The sequence below is a fragment of the Podarcis gaigeae genome, assembly GCF_964106915.1.
Source record: "Podarcis gaigeae genome assembly, chromosome: 4".
Taxonomy (NCBI): Eukaryota; Metazoa; Chordata; class Lepidosauria; order Squamata; family Lacertidae; genus Podarcis; species Podarcis gaigeae.
The window spans coordinates 54,705,816-54,726,767 of record NC_139677.1 but is presented as its reverse complement, the minus strand read 5'-3'; the positions used below and the strand labels follow the sequence as shown (position 1 = coordinate 54,726,767).

Sequence of the window (20,952 nt, the reverse complement as noted above, 5' to 3'; positions counted from 1 at the left end):
TTTTTGCTTCAATGAAATAAAAGCAAAATGAACCACAAATGGTTTCAAACGAAGGAAGTGGGAACAAAAAGTGTGGTTGAATTTTATGAGCATTTTTTTTTACGAGTACTGTACTGGAAGAAAAATTGAGAACATGTAGGTGTTTCATTACTGTTCTAGATACACTCAAGGTTGGTTGTACAAAAATGGCAGTAGATAACACCGTTAACAGAAAAGGAGTTAGCTGTAAAGATAACAAAAAAGGCAGAAACCTACTGCATATAGCAGGGGATTCAGAGGAAAACACCCCCCAAAAAAAAGTCTGATAGAAAAACCTGTGCATTTAAGCACTGTTGACAATTAACAACATGTCAGAAGGATCTGAGATCCTTGAGATGTTGACATCAAACCTAAGCTTGTAGGAAATGCAATACAAGTACAAAATCAGCTCATTGCAACACTTAGACAGCATAGCACAGGCCTGCACAACCTCATGTCCTCATGAAAATCCACTGTTTTACTGCAAATTTCTCCTAATATACACATTTCTGCATGCATTTTTTCACATTTGTCCAGATTTTGCAATGCAGTGCATTTTTGTGCCCGTTACTCAGCTGGAGAACTATATTGCAAAATTCAGACAAGCGCAAACATCCAAAGATGGCTGTGCTTTGGTTCACATCTTGTTTTGGATATTGCAAATAAGTCAAGCTCTCCTTTAAATGTGCAATGAATCCGATTTCTCCCCATCCCTTTATACACCAGTTGTTTTCGTGACATAAACTCGCTGCACTTTGCAATCTACTGAAACATTTTCAATCTAGTCTTGTTAATCTTGTTTATCAGTTTTCCTACATGTACTAAGAATAAACCCACAGAAGGCATTCCTTCCAGCTCAATCTTTTAAAGCAGAAATCTTCTGTGTCTAGAAGAATCTAGAAACTTGCCATGTACTTTACAATACTCATAAAATCCACCAACTACAGCATTCCCCAGCAACCAAATTGAGAATGGGACAAAGTAGACTTCCTGAAGTGTCTTATCTAAGTTGCTTCTAGAAGGCTTACTGTAAATCATCTCTTCTGAACATTGGCTTCAAACCAAACACTGACCTTACTTGCCAAGGAACCTTTTCAATTTGAAAGTGGGAATTGGAAACTTTCTCTAACAAGCTTTTTAAAAAAATAAAAAAGGTTTCTAGTATAGATAATATTTGTGTGTGCAACATTATGATAAAATATTTGGAATAAGAGAGAATAAGCATATAAAAAATACCTATCAGAGAGATAAATAACTCTGCCACAAGTTGTCATCGGGTGTGTTTTTTTTTGGGGGGGGGCTTGTTCTAATCTTCACCTTGTATTAAAATAAAATATGAATCTAGGAATTCCAAGAAGAAATAAATATATAAAAACAAGATGTTTTACATGAGTTCATCTATATCTGCAAAGTACATGGCATTTCCGAGTAACTTTGTTTTAGCCTCAGCTTTTCTTCTGCTGTCCCATAGTTCTCTTGGTGTTCTGATGGATGCACAGAAACATTATAGGAGACAAGCCAGCATTAAATTTGATATCTTGAAAGGCTGCAGGATTGTCAGGAAAACAGAAATGAGGTCAACCAGCAAGATCTGTGGCCTAACACACAGCACTCTGTTCATCTCCACTCTGCCCTATCAGCAGCAAAAGGGGGAATGATTGTGGTGGCATTAGTGGTGTACGTGGCTTTTGCCTTCCCACAAGAGAAAAGCCCTTTCTTCTGCAGCATCACTTTGTACATAATTCGCCAGCAAAGACATGAGGCACTTCTTTAGCTACTGCAAGATGAAAATCAAAGCTGGAAATAAAACACCACAGCAATCCAAAAACATTTGGCGATTTGAAAAAAGGTTATTTCACACACAGTGTGGATATTTTAGAAGAAGCCAAACCAGGTTTACTTAAAATAAATTAGAATGTTGAAGAGAAATAGCCTAATAGTTTGACTCTTCTATAGAGGGTGGGTATACCAAGTAAAGTCATTTGTGCAGAATTAGAGAGAAATTAGTTTGGTTTGCATTTTAATGCCTAATTTTCACTTCCTAAATCAATATGTGAATTGAAATGCAGCTTTCCCTATTTTTGAATTTCTCCCAATTTTGTGATGCAGCTGCATTGTCAAAAAATGTGTATTAGGGGAAAGGACACACAGAAATGAGTATGCAAGTATATGTAATATTGTACCAAAATGCATTCTGTCAGGAAAAATTGTTAGTAAACTGAGAAAAGCTGAAGTTGATAGATTTGCTCATCCTTTCTTAGATTTCATTCATCTTATCCGTACTTATCCCACACTTCACACCAAAGGGATCCCAAAACATCTCATAAAAAATATAGAAACAATGATACAGTCACCAATATGCTAGACAATTATAAAACAACCCAAGAACAGTAAACCCACATATTAAAATCAGGGCTGAGTAAGGTTTAACGTTTATTGAAATAGAATCTAAAAACATTTTTAAAGCCCTGGCAAATAAAGTGGTCTTTCACTTGGCACTGAAAAGGTAACATGGTTGGCAATAGGCAGGCCTCCCTGGGAAATATACTCCAAAGGCAGGGAGCCACCACATAAAAGGCCCTATATCCCAGGTCATCACCTTCTTCTCCTTGAGGCATATGATGATCCTTAGAAGAATATTTCTGTAGTGGTATGGAAAGACTCTTCTCTAAAGTGTTTTCCTGCACTGCTACACTGATGTTTGAAAGCCATTTGTAGGTTGATTTGTAGATATTTTATTTATCTCCCTGCCAGGAAGGAGGGTAGACTGGAAGGGCTTGTGGTTTACTCTGCCTTCATGGCTTTAGCTTCTGAAGGTTACATGGGAAGAAGAAACCCATGCCACTGTCATGGAATAAAGACTGTGGATTGTGAAAATAAAGGAAGGTCGAGTGAAGGTGCAGACCTAATTTACTTTTTATCACTGAAGGCAGACAAGCATGAATTGGCTGATTATTCTGTATTGAAAGCTGAAAAACAAATAATGCAAAACTCCTTCAATGCTTTCTAAAATAGCTGCTCAAAGTACATGCTGATTTCCTTATGTAAGCATTTTAGCACACCTTAGCCCACAACTCCTTAACGGTCCCTCCCTGCAAGAGCTAAAGGCCACCACAGAAAATGGACAACTGCATATATTCCTAACAAAAAAACGGGCAGGTTTCTGAATCCCAAATCAAGAAGAGGATGAGAACTTCAAGATGTGCTTAAATTACTTTTCTTGTTGAATATTAAACAAAACACCTATGAAAAAGTGCTTCAGTTTATTTACTTGCAGAGGGAGAAAAGGCAGTTCATTTGAAAAGGCACCTGAACAACATTTGGTGGCTGAGTCAAAATGCTGGCCACGAACATGACAGATGAGCACGTAACTGAAAAAGTGTTGCAAACTTAGCAGCATGAAATAGCTGGGCTAAAAAAGCCTGAAACAGGAAAGACTCGCTGACACTTAAGCGTATTTTCATCAGTACCTTGTAGGGACGGAACTTCTGCAAAAGCTGCTGAGGCTTGTTATCAGCTCGGCTCAGAAGGCTGTGGTTTTCTCACTCTTACGAGCCTGCTATAACTGACAGTTGTTTTTCATTGAACAGGATGCCGGCATCTAAGGTGTCTCCTTCCCTAAAACTTCACAGAAAGAAGCAGGGCAGCTCAGCCTCACACGCAACCATTTACTCGCTCTCGATTGCAAAAACACTTCTCCTAAGCTGAAGATGCAGCACAGATGCAATGAGAAAAACCCAGTAAATATGGTGGTTGTTAAAAAAAGGAAGCTGCCTGAGCAGTCTTTTAGAGATGCTAAAGCCTCAGATTTAAAAATATGGATGAACAGAACAGTCACACTCTTTAAAAACTCAGACAATCACAAGCATTAAGTACCAGGGGAGCAAACTGTCTGTCATTATAACAGGCCCTCCAGCTCCCTGCACAGCCAAAGGGCAGAAATGATGGCAGGCGTAGCTGGAGGGCTACTGGTTCTCCACCCAAGAAGTTGTCAAGAGTGGGCCTTTGCATGTGCTGCACTGAAACACAAATAGTGCAGCCTTTCTCCCTGTCTTGTTCTGTCCCTGTGCAAGACCCTGGCAGTGACAACTTGGCTGTGCCAGGCCAGGGATGGGAGGCCAGCTTTTGTCCTCACAGCAATAACACCCTCAAGGTTGCAATACTTTATCTACTTTATCCCCTGCCCAATAAGATGGAAAGGCAATTATTCACTTACAGTAAAGCTTGGCTATCCAATGGGTTGGGAATCCCAGCCAATGAGAATCAAGTCTGCACCTAACTGGGCAACCCTGCCCCTTCCCTCTGCTTAAACCCCATTCTGGTTTTGGTATCTTAGTCACACCAGAACATGACAAAACCTGGAAACTGGCTTTTATATGTCTAATTCAAATATCTTTAATACGGTCAATGACCAGAAAGCAGTTTATAAAAATATGACATTATAAGTAGTATTATGCTACAATTATGTCTAGATTTCAAGAACACCAGAGTAGGTTATCCACTGTAAAGGGTAAGGGCTTAATACACCTTGAAGCTGTGTCTTTCTGTGATGACCTTCCAGAATCTACCTTCCAGATAACTACCTACCACAATTTTCCATTTTATGTGAACAAACGTCAAAAATGGATCCAGGCTCAACATGCAGAAGGAGGCAGTGGTTATTGTACATCAGGGATCCTGGTACTGGTTCGGATTATGATTCGGCACATTAGCACTTGTACCGTTTAGCTTCAGCTCTTACTTCACAAATTTAAATTATTCCTGATCCAGCTCTTTAGTTTTTCAAAAGTAACATTATTGTTTACATTTTTAATAAGCTGGCTGAAAACACAATGAGCCAGCAATTGCCCCTTGAAGTAATTGCCCATGCCTCAGGGTTACTGTCTGTCCAAGTGAGTTTAAGGAGGTGACATATCCAGAGTTACTGTTCTTTGTTATTTTTTCTTGTCACCTAGCTAGCATATTAACAACTTTCTAATTACTGTTAGCCCAGATCACACCGTTCAAGGCATAATTAGCAGGATGTGCTTATGATTCACTCCCCAACCTACCCATACACTTTTCCGAGAAAAAGGAACAAACAAACAAAATTACAATTTGTATTTTTGCATGGATTGATAATGACAAGTAATAAGCATGAACAGTGAGTCTAAAAAATAACCATTTATTATAAAGTTATGAAAAATAATGTTATTACAAAAAGATATAAATCAGGCTCACATTTTAAGACTCACAAAAGACAAGTACAGCCCATCTTTTGTTATGTTCAATGACCACCCAAGCTCTGCTTAAAAACCTCTAAGGAAGGACCGTCCACCATCTTCCATGCTTATAGATACACACAATTGTTTGGTTCAGAGGACCTTCCCAGAAGCTGAGTCTATCTCACATTCTTGAAAATAGGCTTAGGGTCAAGTATCTATTTGCAAGCCAAATAAGTAACAGTCAATCAGATAAATGTACTGGTAGGGGCACGCAATGCAACAAACTAGCTTAAGAGCATCAACCATTGTATCCAATGGCCAAGATCTCATACATTTCAAAATGTGCCCTTATAATCTCATTTTAAGAGAGCTTGCTTCTTATCTTATTTTAAGATGCTAAAAGTTTGAGATCATAATCCATACATTACAAGCTTCAGATCACACAGCTTTAACATGAGGCTGTGTTTTGAGTCCTGAAGGGATTTGAATCTTGGGTCTCCAAGTTTCATGGTACCACACCAGTGTGCAGCTGCCAGCCATGATCAGAGACAACAAGCTCTTTCCTCCCCTTGGATCAAAAGCCTGCTCCCAAATCCCATCTAGTCTGCCGAGTCCTAGCATTCGAAGTGCGGTATTGAGAGAAGAGAAAGTAGAAGAAAAACCGATGGTTTACTTGCATTTATAAGTCTAAATGCAAGTACCAGCAAAGAAATAACCTTAAAAAATGTGCACGCCCAAACCAAGCCATCTTGCCATAGTAAACTTCCAGAAACACCACATCAAGGATCTCTGTGCGTCATAACAAACACTGAAGGCAGCAGATGAGATTAACACTTCTTTGCACGACATCAAGAGGAAAACCCCAGAAACTGACGGCCCTCCAGTGTCTAAATTTGTGTACCGTGACTTGTACAACGCTTGCTAATCCTGCCTGACACAGAAGGGGGTTGTCACACCTGATCCATAACAGCAGTCTGCAGCAAAGGTCTGCTGCATTTGCTAATTCTGCTGGCAGGAGAGGGCTTTTTTGAAAGCTGAAAGTCGAGATGAAGCAGTCAGGGGAGGGGGAGGAAACACACACAACAAACCTCCAACCGCTTCTGTTTAACTAACGCTTTTGATCTCAAACTGCTGTGGTCTCGTCCCCAGCACAACAGCACACAAAAGCTCTGTGAACATGGTCTCAGAGGCAGCTTTGTGCAGGTTGAGGGCCCTACAGAAAGAAAGGAACTGTTATGGGAGAGTGACGGAAACAGGGAGAGGCAGGGAGTGAAAGGGGGGAAGGAGGCAAATATAACAGGAGCATCCAAAGGAGGCTTCCAGTCAGCAGGCGGCCTGAAACATAATCACCAGTTTATACAAGGGAACTTTAATTTAATAGATCTTGCAAAGGGGGGGGGGAGTGGGAGAAAACCTGATCTGAGGCAGTTCATCAGAAAAAAGGGGGGGACAGGTTTTTATAGCAAATGCAATTAGCTGGTGTAGTTTTTATTTTCCTTCTTTTACTTCATACAGGTGTAAAGTGAAACCCATAAACCAATTTGTTCCTCTTGGTTATAAACTAGTCTTCAGACAGAAATGCCCCTGAAATCAATGAAATAAACCAATTCAACGAAATGAATCCAACGAACCCTCCCTTAAGGTGAAATTTCAGAGACCACATGGACTGATAATAATAAATTTATCATTTCTACCCTGCCCATCTGGCTGGGTTTCCCCAGCCACTCTGGGCGGCTTTCAACAGAACATGAAAAACAGAACAAAACTTCAAATACGGTATTATTGACAACAGTCAAATTTGGAAAGTATTACATTAAACTTTTTTATTTTTTTTAAAGCTGCTTTTCCACTAAAACAAACCAACTAACCAACTGTATTACAGAATGGAAGGCCTATGTAATACGATGTAACGAAATAACAACACTTGAGCACTTCTAGATATCTCTAAAGCAGGATCACTGACACCTCATATTATTGTTTTCAAAATATTATGAACCAATAAGACATGTTGGAATGTTTCAGTCTGTTAAACATCTGTTATGCCATCTATCTATAAAGATGTATAAAGAAGCAAGTCATTACTGGCTGTGCTGTGGTTGAAGAGAACAGAAATGCATGACCAAAAATTGATCTGGTGTTCTAAATGTGAATAGACATGTTTCTAAAGACACATAAATTGTCTTTGTAAGCACTACAAGAGTCCTGCAAGGTAAGCCATTATTGTTAAGTGAAACTAGTGACTTGTCAGAGGCCACCTAGTCAGTTCGTGGTTGAACTAATATTTGAACCAGGGACTTCCTTCCTCATTGTTCAAAATCTTAACCACTGGTTCCTAAAGGTAAATGCTGACATAGGTATTTAGGAATGAACAAACCATAGTGACACTGCCCTTTCACAGTAGCTCCAATCCTGTTGTCACTCACTCCCTGAGCTCATTATTAAAGGGAATGCTGTTGGAAAAGAGACTTCTACAACCCATTCTAAAACACCCAGCAGCTTTGCACCTTTCCCCCAACTATTATTGCTGCTTTAGAACAAAGCTTCCCTTCCAGTCCCAACTTCACAGTTAATTATAGAAAATTCACTTCTACACAGCTTTCGCTGGCTAAGTCTTGAGAATTAGCCTGCATGCTGATTTTTTAAGTACATTGATGGAATATCACACAATGGCATGCATCCTTTGCATGCCACAGATGTGAACCATAAAATTGATCTAAACTGTGATCAAGGAAAACGGGACGGTGACCACATTTTAAAGTGTGCAATACATTTGTCGTTGGGATAAGATTTGCATCTGTGGCACCTTGTGGTAATGTGCTTGAAGCTTTAAAGCTGCTGTAGCAGGTGGGCGCCTCTCTCCTTTAAGGACCATAAAGAAGCAAATTAAAAGTTCAGGCAGCTACATGTTTTTACATTCTGCCATCATCAAAGAACTAAAAAGATAAGGTGCTTGCTCTTTATCAGAAAGGTTGCTGAAATGCTGAAACTGTTTGCTAAGGATACTGATCTTAAGCCGGCTTATGATATATATATATGGAAACCAGGAAAAATGTTTTGAATTTGGAGAAAAACTAGGATAGACAAATGAAATTTACTCTGTAATTAAGGACCCACAGAATTTGTAAATGTGTGTGTGTGACCGTGACCAAGTATCTCTTTCTCAAAAACCCAAGGGCTCTTGCAGATCTCTGTGAAACAATACTGCCAAGTTTCACACAGCTTCACTTTCATGCTAAAGTGGCAACCACTGTCAAACTAACAAAAGACAACTTGTCAGCCTCTCACAACTGCAGGTGTTTTCTGCCTTCCCACATATCATCTAATATGAAGGTATTATTGTTAGCTCTCATGTCTGCATGAAATACACACTGCTGCTTTGTAATAACAATGATCTAGTCAGTTACACCAGGCTCTACACAGCAATAAAGAAATTTAGTTGGAAACATATTGGTATTTTAGTTTTTTAGCTTCAGTTCCAACTTTAAACCCTTATCACATCAGGGGCAGGAATGCTGGTAACTGAGTAGCGGCGGACCAAGCCGATTGGGTGCCTGGGGCGGCACGCATGCCCTGCGCCCAGGGGCGGGGTCAGCTGCCCATGGAGGTGGGGCCAGCCACCTGCGGGGTGGGGCAAGCTGGAGCAGGACGCTCTGTGGGGCCTCCAAGGAGTCTGCCTGCCTCCTCCTACTCAGTCACCCTACAGCTGAGGGGGAGGCAGTGGCTGGACCATTTGGGGCAGTGTGGAACCTGCGGGTGCCCGAGCCACCGCGTCTCTCCCAAGAGAGATGGGTGGCTAGGGCGCGCTGCAGGCCCTACAGTGAGTGCCGCCCAGCATTTAGTCACCCCCCTCAGTGGTACCCGTGGCATATCGCCCCCACCGCACCCCTCTTCCTCTGCCCCTGTAACAGAGGTCTTGGAGGCTCTCATATAATCCACACTGAGGGAAGACAGAGGTTTCCATGAGATGACCATCCAAATTTGACACAGATGCCCTGTACAAGGATGGATACATTGCGTCTAACAGTAACTTAGGTGTAGTGGCACTGAATGGCCAGCACTGATGAAACAGCAAGGACCAGCAAGATGAACAGGGACGAGAGGATGAGACACTTTTGGGGGGGGGGTGGCAGGGAGTACACAGGTCTGAAGGGGCTCAGGTCAGACCTATATGGTTCTTTACCTGAAGCGGCAGTCAGGATACCATTTTTCCCTTGTTTAACTGTAGATTTCATCTTGAGTCTGTAATTGTACTGGAGAGAAGTGAGCTTAAATGTGCAATTTCCAGGAGACAATTAGCAGGTGAAGGAAAACTTAACCACTCTCTCTTCTATCCCGCCAATATATCCCTGCCCAAACATTAGCATTACAAAGACTCCTGGGCTGGTTTTGTAAACTATAGTTCCATGGTGAATCAGAATCCTCTTCCCCCAGCAATTACAGTAAGTGAGTAAAATGGTCACATTCCAGCAAGGCAAAAGCACTCAAGGGCAGTGTGGAGTATGGCTGGTGAATGGCAGGGCCTGGGGAGAATCCCAAAGCCTAGAGAGAAAGAGGCCTGGATGTGCCTGAGGTTTTCCCCCTCAAACCTCTAGAGTCTCCCAGCTGGAGTTCCTTTAACCAGAGACAAGGGAATGTTATGCATGCAGAAGCCACGTTGTACCATTGAGCTGCAGCCCCTTCTCTTTAGGCATAACACCAAACCCAGAGGCGGTTTTCTTCCATTGATAGTGGCAGGACACAGAGCAAATAATTATGAATTAACAATCGTCGTTGAGCACCGGAAGAAAATGTGCCACCATTTCAATGTTCAGACACTGATCTAGTTTCCGGGCCTTGTCTGGAATACTTAGTTTTACCAAACTAGCACATTGTTTTCTTTTTGATATTTTACTCCTTTCTTTCCAGTAATTCCTGTAATGTCTCTTTCAGAGCCTTCACAATGAAAAAGGGAGCATCTCTAACAGTGAGAAGCCTGTGTAAAAACCAGACATTGTGCAAGCCTTCTCTCCCCCCTCCCCCCGCACACCAACCATGCCAAGCCTTTTATTAGTTTCGCCAGTTCAATTTCCTTTCCACAAGATCATTTAGTGTTTTTCTGAGTAACCCTTTCTTTCATTTGGATGCTTAGCACCATAAAACAGGGATAAACGTGCCTTGTCACAAAGTTATCTGTTAGATTATTGCTAGTTTAGAACCTAGTGAAAAAGATATAGGACAAACAACAATGGTCCATTGACTTAGGCTAGGTTGTCCTAAGGGCTGTGATTCAGCCCTTGCTCCACAACGGTGGTGGGGAACCTGCAGCTATGTTTGATCCAGCCTGTGGATTCACCTCATTTGGGTGAAAACTGTGCTCACCTGCCTGACAGCTGATGTCATACTTGATGTCAGGGGTGGGTATGGTGAGGGTTTCAAATGAACAATCAGAAGTTTTAAGTGGGTTTTCCAAAAGGCTTTCCAATAGGCCACACTGAGCTCTGAAGTCCTGACAATTAGGGCATTAAAGCAAAACATCTCCTGATAATCACAGTGGTGTCAAGTGACTGACTTGTTGGAGTCCCCACCCACCTATCAAATTTGGCCTGTCAAGGGCTGGGGAGATAAAAGATCCAGCCTGCTGGCCAGAAATGTTTTTCCCCACCCTGTTCCATAACAAACTTCCCATGTGACCTTGGATGGGTCACTGAGTTTCTATGATTCATTCCAATACTCTTTAAGTAAGGATGACAGTTTTTCTGCACATCATGGGATGGGGCTGAGATAATGCATGAATGTGTTTTAGATATCCAGATGCTGTGTGGGAGTTTGAGTGTTGCAGCTGCTCACATACCATTCCAGCAACATTAAAAAACAAAAGATTATTTGGGTAGCGTTGGCAGTGTGGGTGTTGCAGCATAGGGCCAGAGAACAACAAGAGGGCAAGAGATAATTTCATTCAGTTTCAACAGAATTTACCTCCTGCATTTATATACCATCTTTATGCCATAGTACTTCTAAAACATTTTAAGCTGCATACTCAAAGAAAGTTTCTAATGTAGGAAGAGCTGAACAGTAGCTCCACATTAAAGGAGAGTCTAGACAGACACCTGTCAATATTGTTATTTTAGCCTTATGCTTCCAGGTCATCAAGAGTCTGCCTGTACTTGCTTAAATTAAGATGCTTAGGATATGCACTGTGGATAATAATACATTAATTTAATCAGCTGCCATCCGTAAGGATATTTTGAAGGCTTTTCAATAATGTGCCCTTAGGGATTTTGGGGGACATGTAACACCAATGCTGACTAAATACTCTAGAGACAAATGTTCCTATGAGTGGGTTGGATTCTGCATACTTGGAGAAGTTATTGAGTGAGTCACATTTGTAGGAATTAATCTATACAAATGGGTTAGGTGTGCATAACAAAAAAAAGCCTCATTATATCCCACATGTTAAGAATTATCATTTGTTACTACAGGATTGTATGTTTTCAGATGAAATATCAAATAATATCTTAAATTATTTTTTTAAATCTATGATAATTCTATTCTTGTCATTCAGTGTGTCCTTTGAACCCAGTTTCCCCCCTTGAAGCATGTTTCAAGTCCCTGACCTCTTCTCCATCCTTATAATACAGTGGTACCTTTGGTTAAGGACTTAATTTGTTCCAGAGGTCTGTTCTTAACCAGAAACTGTTCTTAACCTGAAGCACCACTTTAGCCAATGGGACCTCCCGCTGCCACCATGCCGCTGCCACCCAATTTCTGTTCTCATCCTGAAGCAAAGTTCTTAACCTGAGGTCTTATTTCTGGGTTAGTGGAGTCTGTAACCTGAAGTGTCTGTAACCTGAAGCGTCTGTAACCCAAGGTACCACTGTAATGTGTTTATTAAGAGAGATTTGCAGTTAAACGCTAAAGCATTTTCATGAGGATTTTTAAAAGGAAAATTTGCAAGTTGCTACAGAAATGTGGAGAACCAGATTTAAGGATTGAGAGAGAGAGAGAGAGAGAGAGAGAGAGAGAGAGAGAGAGAGAGAACTGAAATAAACAGCTCCTTTCAAACCTACTCAGGGGTTGGTGAGAGTAATGTCTCTAAATTTACAATACCATAATCTAGTGATGGGAGAAAAGAGAGTTGCCAGAGTGGTGGTGGCAGAGGGAGACAGAGGTATGCTGTGACTGATAGTAAACAGGGGGAATGATTTTACTTGAAAAGAAAAGGAAAAAAACCCACGGCAGCTTAAAATTTTATAGAAATTTCCTTTTAAAAAAACCCCCACATTTTTAAGTTGCTGGTAAAAAGCCGGTAGACCAATATACCTTTGATGTCAGGCTTTATTCATTCTGGAAGTGCAATGATGCCTGCAATTTTTTTTCTACTTCTGTCAAAAATAAAATAAAATATATATATAGCCATTTTTTCATTTCAAATAGTAGCTGGAGGTAGCTGGGAGTAAGGCAGACTTGCATGGTCCTCGAAATAATCAAGAAGCCTACAAGTACCTCTGGCCATATTGTTCATGTATTTTAATCCACAGGTTATTAATTAGACGGCAAATGTTGCACAATGTGAATTGCTGGTGATACAAGCAATTCTTTCAGGAGGAAATTGCAGCAGTCCACTTCCTATCCCTGCCTTTTCTCACCGACTCTGTCAGACGTATAGCAGATACCTATAATGAAGTTCAGTGGTATTCTTTAAGTTTTTGGGTGCTTCCCTGATGGAATGTTTAGAGTAGATCCATTTCTTGATCCAGACCAGTCCCTGGCCTCTGAATTCAACACCTCATACCTAACCTTTGTCAGGAACTGAACCACAAATTTGTGCTCCTTTATCCAAGTCAGTGGATAACACTGCTGTAGTCCTGGAGAGGACATTTTTGAGTCTTGCTTCTTCTCATACCAAATGCTGCCTGTTACTTGCTTACCCACACTACGCTTTATTATATTGATCATCATCATCTTATTTATTGTTGCTGTTGTTTATTTATGTTTATTATATCGATATTCCAGCTTTCTCAAAGCAGCCTACATAGAGTTCTTGAGCAACCTTCTCATTTTAAGGCAGATATGACTCTGCTTAGATACATCAAAGTAGCAGTACTGAAGTCCTAAAGACCATACCCTAGAATCTAACTCCTCTTTACACCTGGTCATAGAAAACATGGGCACAATTCAACCAACACTAATCATTTTACAATCCTACTGACAGAAGACACATAAGCAATGGGATTTTAAAAGCATTTGATTCCCCGTTTGTATCTCTTGACATGACCCTAACAGCTGTGGCATTCAGAAGGAGAAAGCGGTGCTCAAACATTAAGGCTACAATTCTATGCCAATGCACCAGGGATGAAGCCCAATTGAACTCAGTGGGACTTACTTTTGACTAGACAGGCATAGGTTTGCTCTGTTTGCTGTCTCCAAGAGTTCAGGAAGTTTGTGGCAATAAATTCATATTTGACACAGGATAGCTAATTTTTATTTATTTATTCATTCATTAATTTATAAAAGTATGTACCACTCTGTTACAAAATATCAGGTACACAGCAATATAAAACCATTAAAAGCAGCATGGTGGTTTTCCTCACCTTTAGATTATTACAGTAGTGTTTTTTCCTTCTTTGGGGTATTAAAGGTTGTAGTTTTTTTAATCCCATTGCCATACACTTGTTAGTGAAAAGCATTTAGAAAGTGGAATAATTCACAATTTTCTTAGTACACAAATGAATGTGTGATTTTTGGAGAAGCCTAGGTCTCCCAAAAAGAAATATTAAATAGATTTTTTGTTTCTTTACCTAGCAGTGTAATGGAGGACCTGGTGTGGTGTGATAGAAAAAGGGTCATATCCTTTGTGGTGTACCACATTCAATTAATATGACAAGCTTTGTGATCCTGTCAGTTTTCACAGAGGGTGGGACCAGTGTTTGCTTCCCCACTCCTCTCTTTTTGTCCAAATTTTCACAGAGTATCGCACTGAAAAAGAATGATGGATTTCCGTCCTAGAGGACTGCCTGGGCTGATAAAGTGAAATCTATGGCAGAAAACAACTTGTTTTTTCCACCCTTGAGGCCATAATTTTAGTTGAGAGAGAGAGAAAGTGTAATAAATTTTGGCGGGAAAAATAACCATACTATTTTGGACATTTCTAATGACTAGTGTGTATAAACACTACTGAGAAATGGCGGTGAGAACAATTTGACTGAGGGAATGATTATTTTTCTTGCATCAAAGCCTAGGTATTTGTCAAGTCAGGTCTTTTGAAATTGTCTGAAACTCAGTAAAAGGAGGAAGCAGACATACACACATACCACTTTTGGACAAGACTTGAAGTCTCTCATATTTAAACCCCATTTATTTCTATTAATCAGTGAAAATAATGAATACATTCACTACTTACTGAAGCTATCTATTGCAATTAAGCTCTCATCCTAAAATATAGGCAAAAGAAAAGAAAATGTCTGATTTAATTGCTCAAAACAGGTCCAGTTCTGGAACTAAGGCCTAGTCCACAGACTCAGAATGTGGGGGCATCATCATAAGATGGTGGGGTGGATTTGATGCTTCAGACTTTCATTTTAATAATCTCACATAAAAAACCATGTAAGCAAAAAAACTAGGGTATCATGGATGAAATTCTAGCCCAGCATGATCCCTGCGATGCTTTTTGCTGTCTCTGTGCCATCGGCAGCCAATGGGCTTTCCTCTCATATCTATTTGTAAGATCAGAAATCACTTGTGGTTGATGTGCATTCTATGCTGCTAATTCCAAAGATCGTTTAGCAACCATCTTGGCTACCACTCAGTCTAAACTACTGCTGAGAATGAAGGCTAATTCTGCAGCTGTTAGGGAATCACTTGTACTTATGTTCAGAGGGGAAGGTAAAAACAGAAAGCATACAGGAAATTTACTAAGCAAAGCACATGCCAATACATGTGCTTATCAGACAGTACAGCAGATAGATGAGAAGATCACAAATGATGCTGCAAGATGTAAAAATGTGAACTAATGAAAGTATGGGGCACAGAATATTTCCCGCTTTTATGGGAACTGTACCCCAGTAGGACCAAGATCAACTGAGGAGGGAAAATGTTTGAGCTCCTCACAATTTTAATGGTTCTCACTCAATTCTGTCACCTCTGAGGTGGGCACCAAGAGAACAAGGGAGGTGTTCATGGTTGAGTTCTGACATCTCTTTTTCTAGAAAAATAGCACTGGTTCTCACTCAAGGCAGATTTCCAGCCAATTTTGCACTTGGAATCTATTTTTAGTATGCATTCTCTACGTTGGAACACAGGATTGGTCTGGTATATAATAAAATGATTATACTTAATTTTGTAGAAGAACTGTTATGCCTGCTTATGCTAATGGAGAATGAAGGCCCTAATACATGCAGTTTCAAATTTGTTTAAACTTTATCTACTCATTTATGGCTCTTTTCCTGTCAGAGTTCAAGAACAGGCTGACTATACACTACTATGTCAAGTAGAGCACTACAGGGTTCAGTCTTTATTACATTCCAAATGAATAAAATTTCCTCAATAAAGCCTTCCTGTCCTGTAGATAAAAGAGCAAATAAACATTTGGATGGGCAAAAAATAAAATAAAATAAATGAAGCCAACTACACTCAGGAAGACCCCTTGTTATTCTACGAATATTGCTTCCTTTGCTTGTTAGCAACCCAAAGGAAATGAGTCGGGGAAGCAGTTTCTCAGTCCCCAGCCTTGCTACTAAAAGATGTTTCAGAAAAAGAAAAGGTGTGTGACTCACCCAGCTCATAATGATCTGGTTGAGCTACACTATCCTCGCCTGCCAGTAAAATGTTGCTTAAAACCTTTGTAGTCACAGAGTCAAAGAAAAGCTTTTATAGCATTCTTCTCCCCTATGTTCACCCCATTTCTAATCCATAAGGGAGCAATGCTGCAAAGTGGCTTGTTGTGACAAAGCAGCTTGCAACCCTTCCGCATTCCTTTGCATGCTTACTAATACAAATAACTGGTGACTCATTTTGACAATCCTGAGGCGGCCAAGGAGTTTGCAACGCTTGTGTGCACTCTCTCTCTCACACACACAAACACACACCCATAAACAACCATGCCAACCACCACCAGCATGAAATAGCTAAGAATTCAATTTATAAAATTGCATTTATTATAACAGGCATTTTTTGTCAGGAGTACTGCTAGAATAAGACTATTTCATTCTTATCATATTGTATCACTCTTATCTCGGAATGCTACTGAGGAAACTTCCTGACAGCCTATTTCTTTCACAAGTTAACTTGCTTACTAATAAGGATTTATCACAATCAAAACATCTGTTTTGAGGATAGTAGAGCTAGCAGAAAACTTCAGTCAGTATTTGTATAGGACATTGTTCCACAGGTTGCTTTATTATTCCGCACCTCTGGATGGTTCTGAAAGCATCTGCAACAAATGATATCTAAATACAGAAAGCAACATAGCTTTCCATGCAATAAACAAGAAATGCATCAAATTTGCTTCATTCTACTCACTGTGCAGTGACTTTTAACACAGTGGGAAGTTAAGTTCCTTTTCTATTTTTAAAATGTCTTAAATGAGTGATTCCAACAACCTGATATTATTCATGCTCATTCAGATGTAAGCCCCACTAATTTTAAGGGGGTTTATTCCTAGATAAAAATGCATATGCGAATTGTAGCCCTAGGCTTCTTCCATTATTTGGACTGGTACATAAATGGAGCAACAGCTCAACTTTGTTCCTTATTCATATTAGTCTGTGATGCATACAGTGTGCTATTGGCTATTTAAATAAGTGCTGTTCCAAAGCACTGACTCCACCAGCACAGCTAAACTCTCCTTTGGTGGTTTGTGCTTCAGCTTGTTGCATGCAATTTGTATGATTTGTAACAGTCACATTCACAAAACAGAGCACTGTTGATTATGTACTGGTGACTTGAACAACTGAAATGAGTGCTCAGTACAATTTCTCAACAGAATCAAGCTGGTAATGCATTTACATTTCAGATTTTATTAGAATCAGAGAAAATAATCATGGAAAAACATGTGCTCCTAAGAGCTTCTTGAAAAGTGCAAACATGCATTTTCCTGAACATGGATGAGTCAAAAAGTATATTTAAAAGATTGAGTGGCACTTACCTCGCACGAAGCACTGCTGGTAAGAAGGAAATGACTCAAAGAAGCTGTTTGAAGTCATGGTTTCCTCTTTTAAAAACTTATTTTCTTTTTTAAAAGGGGGCGATATGTTATTTCTTTTACCTTGGGAAGTAAAAAAATCAAGAGTGGTCATTATAACAAACTCCTCCGCCATTGCACTTTGCATGTCTGTATCTGCAAAGTAAAATAAATTCAGTCATAAGAGTCTTTTTCTCTCACACAACCACTGAACTGTTTTGTAAAAGAGAGAGGGAGAGAGAGACAGAGAAATAGCGGATCACTTGTGGTTTCATGATGCTTACCACTCTATGAAACTCTTGTGGTTTGCAGTCAAAATGATTCGCCCTGCCTGCTGACCAATATCCCGGACCCGCTCTTGTGTGACTGCCTCTGTACCCAACTTGTGGTTCTGTGGTTGTTTATGAGGCCCAAAGAAGTGTTTCACACAACCAATATTACAAATTTAACCGTTCCTCTTTCCACAGCCTCTTTCAATTGGCTCTTGACAATCACATGATTTCAGTGATGTCAACTTAAAAAAAAAAGCATTTTGAGCAATGCTCTTCCCACACCACCTGCCTTCCCCTAGATTCAGCAAAGAAACAGTATGCAGAGAGACAGAGAAACAGAAAGAGGCTGAGCCTGACTCACAGTCCTTGTTCTACAAATGGGCTTTGCTGATTAAGGACAACTCTGCCTTGTTTTTGCTTGTGGTTGCTGGAACTACTGATTATTTTCATAGATATTTCATTGCTGCTTATTCAATAGTAATTCAAACCCTGGCATTAGTCTGCTGCTGAAAGAGGATGTATATGGCATCGTCTAACATTGGAATCACTTTTCAAAAAGTTCAGCAGGTGGGCAACTGGATTTTTTTTTAAAGGCAATAATAAGTCAAAAGAGGATAAAATGGATTAGCTCAACTGTTACCCCTTTAGGACAGCCAGAAAATGTCAGGGATCTTATGAAAGAATTAAAGACTGACATAAACTTTAACGGGTAAGGATTACTGAGCTCTTTGAAAACTAAAGTGCTTGATGAATAATAAAAATTAATAATTGTCATTATCTTGTTATTTTTATTGGGGTAGAACTTTTTTGTAGTTGAACCCTTCAAAATTTGAGTTACCTTCTTGTTTGGAAATTATTTGGCACAAGGTACTGAACTTAGAACTTGATATTCCAAATGTATCTTTCCTTCCCATAGAGCAGAAAAAGAGAATAGTTTATGCCTCACCATGTGCCAATGGTAAATTCTAAAGAAAGAAAAGAACCACTTAAGAACAAAGATGTGATTGTTAGGCCAGCTATTAAGCACCTTAGTCACTGATCCGTACACTTCACTGCAGCCTTTCTCTACTTCAAATGTGAAATCCTGAGGATTTTCCTCACACCTGTAGTAATTTTTAAAGGCCTAACACACAGGAATATTTTAAACCATTAATCATTTGCCAAGCATTTGGTTATAAAAGAAGCAATGAACCAGTTCAAATAGGAGTGATCCAGCAGGATGCTTCTTGATTTTTAACTTTCTGCTGAAAATGACATCCAGAAGAGTGAATTTCATGGGGCCATGAGAATGATCAGGAGAGTAGATGGTAAGTTGTATATGAGGCAAAACTAAATTAAGGAACCAAGCTACAGATATGAAGATGGAAGAGAGAAGAGACATAGTGACAATTTTAGGACACTTTTTTTTTAAAGGGAAGGAATAGGAAGAATTGCTTGCCTTATCCCCTGACAGCATAGAGGATAAAGCTATCAGTGGCTATTAATTCTGATGACTGGATACTACCTCTGAATTCCAGTAGCTGGAGAATATGAGTGGGTGATAGACTGTAGCTGCAATGATAGATGGAGAGGTTGGGTTGGGTTGGGTTGGGTTGGGGCAGAGGGAGAGGTGAGGAAGGGTCCACAACAGCCAGGTACAGGGTTTTGAAAATAGACTCTTTTTTGCAATTTCCCATTTTGTTTTTTCCTTCAGTCTGAGATAACATAAAAGATTCCTCCTGGATCAGCCCCAAAGCCACGTTGTCCCACATTCTGCTCTCACAATGGCCAACCGGGTGCCTGTAGGCGCTGGGTGTCCCCCAATTATAATTCCATTACTCTGGTTATCACATCATGCTATAAATGCTTGTCACTGCTGAGCTTGTGGCACAGATCCCGTTTCCCAACACTGCAAGAGAAGGTCGTGGAGGTGCGTCATGAGGGAGGAGTTGAGGCTGGGTTCCAGCATTTCTGTTGGGATTCCTTCCTGTCATGGGGCTTTCCCACATGTCTGAGAGTTGATGATGTTCTTCAGCCCATTGAGGGAGGGAGGGACATCCATGCCTGACTCCAGCAGTGTGACCCTCTGCAAGAACAAAGGTGGCCACCACAACTGTAGTCTGTCTCAGTGACGTCTACACTGCCTTGGTCATGTTGACAGAATGGAAGATGGCAAGATATGTATGGGTGTACTCTATGGGGCGCTGACTTCAAGCACCAAGCCTGTTGGCAGACCAACTCTGTATTACAAATATGCCTTCAAACATGATACGAAGGCTGGCAACTTTAACTCCGCCATTTTTTGTTTCCTTGTTTCTATTGTGAATTGATAATTTCCTCACAGAAAAAAGCACACCATTGGAAAGTAGTTAACATCACAATCTTTTTGCTGTCTCTGATTGATAGGGACCTCCTTGATTTTAATTCTGTAATGTTTAGCTCTCCAACTAATTCCACTCCCAGGCCTGCTTACACTGAAGTAGATTCCACAGACGTTAATATGACTTATTTCCATGAAAGGATGTTTAATGCTGGAGATGGTAGTCCTCATTCCTCTTGGAAAGTCCCTGGTAGTCACAACTGTAGTGTCTGGCAAACTGAACTTTAAGGAATTTTTGCTTGTTGGCTTCCCTCATTCTGATTCAACAGTGGCAGGAGGAACAGCTGCTGCCAATATGCTGGCTACAGGAGCCTGGTGGGCAGGGCATTAAAAACTCAGTCTTAACTCATCTCTTAATAACAACAAGCCACTTTCCAATTGCTAGTTCCCCTCCTTCTCAATGTTCTCTTCTCTAAGCTTTAGGTACACCCAAATTATTTAGTGTACCCACTGAGTGGCAGACACATATGCTGTATTTCATGTCATGGTTATATATGCTTTGATAACTTCCAGTGTGCAATACTGTCACTACTGGACTACTGTCTACGTCAGCCTGCCCTTGAAAAGTATCTACCAACTTCCATTTATTCTTCATGCTTCTGTTACGGTATCGACTAAAGCCAGCAGGACAAAGCATAAATGTCCAGTTTTGAACCATCTTAATCAGTTCCTATTCATTTATGAACCCAATTGAAGGTGCTGATTTTTACTTTAAAACCCCTAAATGGCCCAGGAACTGGTTACCTTGAGGAATGATTTCTACCACACATTCTCTGTTGTGAACTCTGGGCTACTTCAGAAATCCTGCTTTATGTCCCTTGACCAATTGAGAACACGGGAGATGGGGCCTTCTCCCCCTCCCTGAATTTTATTAAAGTTTGAAGAAAATATACAAAGCATAATATCAAATATTATAAAAGACAAAAAACTAATCTAAATAAA

The 20,952-nt window shown here is 40.2% G+C and overlaps 1 protein-coding gene across 3 annotated transcripts in view; it reads right to left on the bottom strand.

The window, feature by feature from the left end:
- Positions 1-17,842, bottom strand: part of RUNX1 (RUNX family transcription factor 1) — a 176,051-nt gene extending 158,209 nt beyond the window's left edge. For 2 of the 3 annotated variants that reach the window (XM_083735093.1, XM_083735095.1), the window contains exon 1: positions 17,344-17,584. In XM_083735093.1, coding sequence (XP_083591219.1) covers positions 17,344-17,527 — 184 coding nt within the window. In that variant the 5' untranslated portion in view covers positions 17,528-17,584. Of the gene's footprint in view, positions 1-17,343; positions 17,585-17,663 lie in introns of those variants that run through there. The other variant, XM_083735094.1, reaches the window with a different exon arrangement.
- Positions 17,843-20,952: the final 3,110 nt, after the last annotated feature.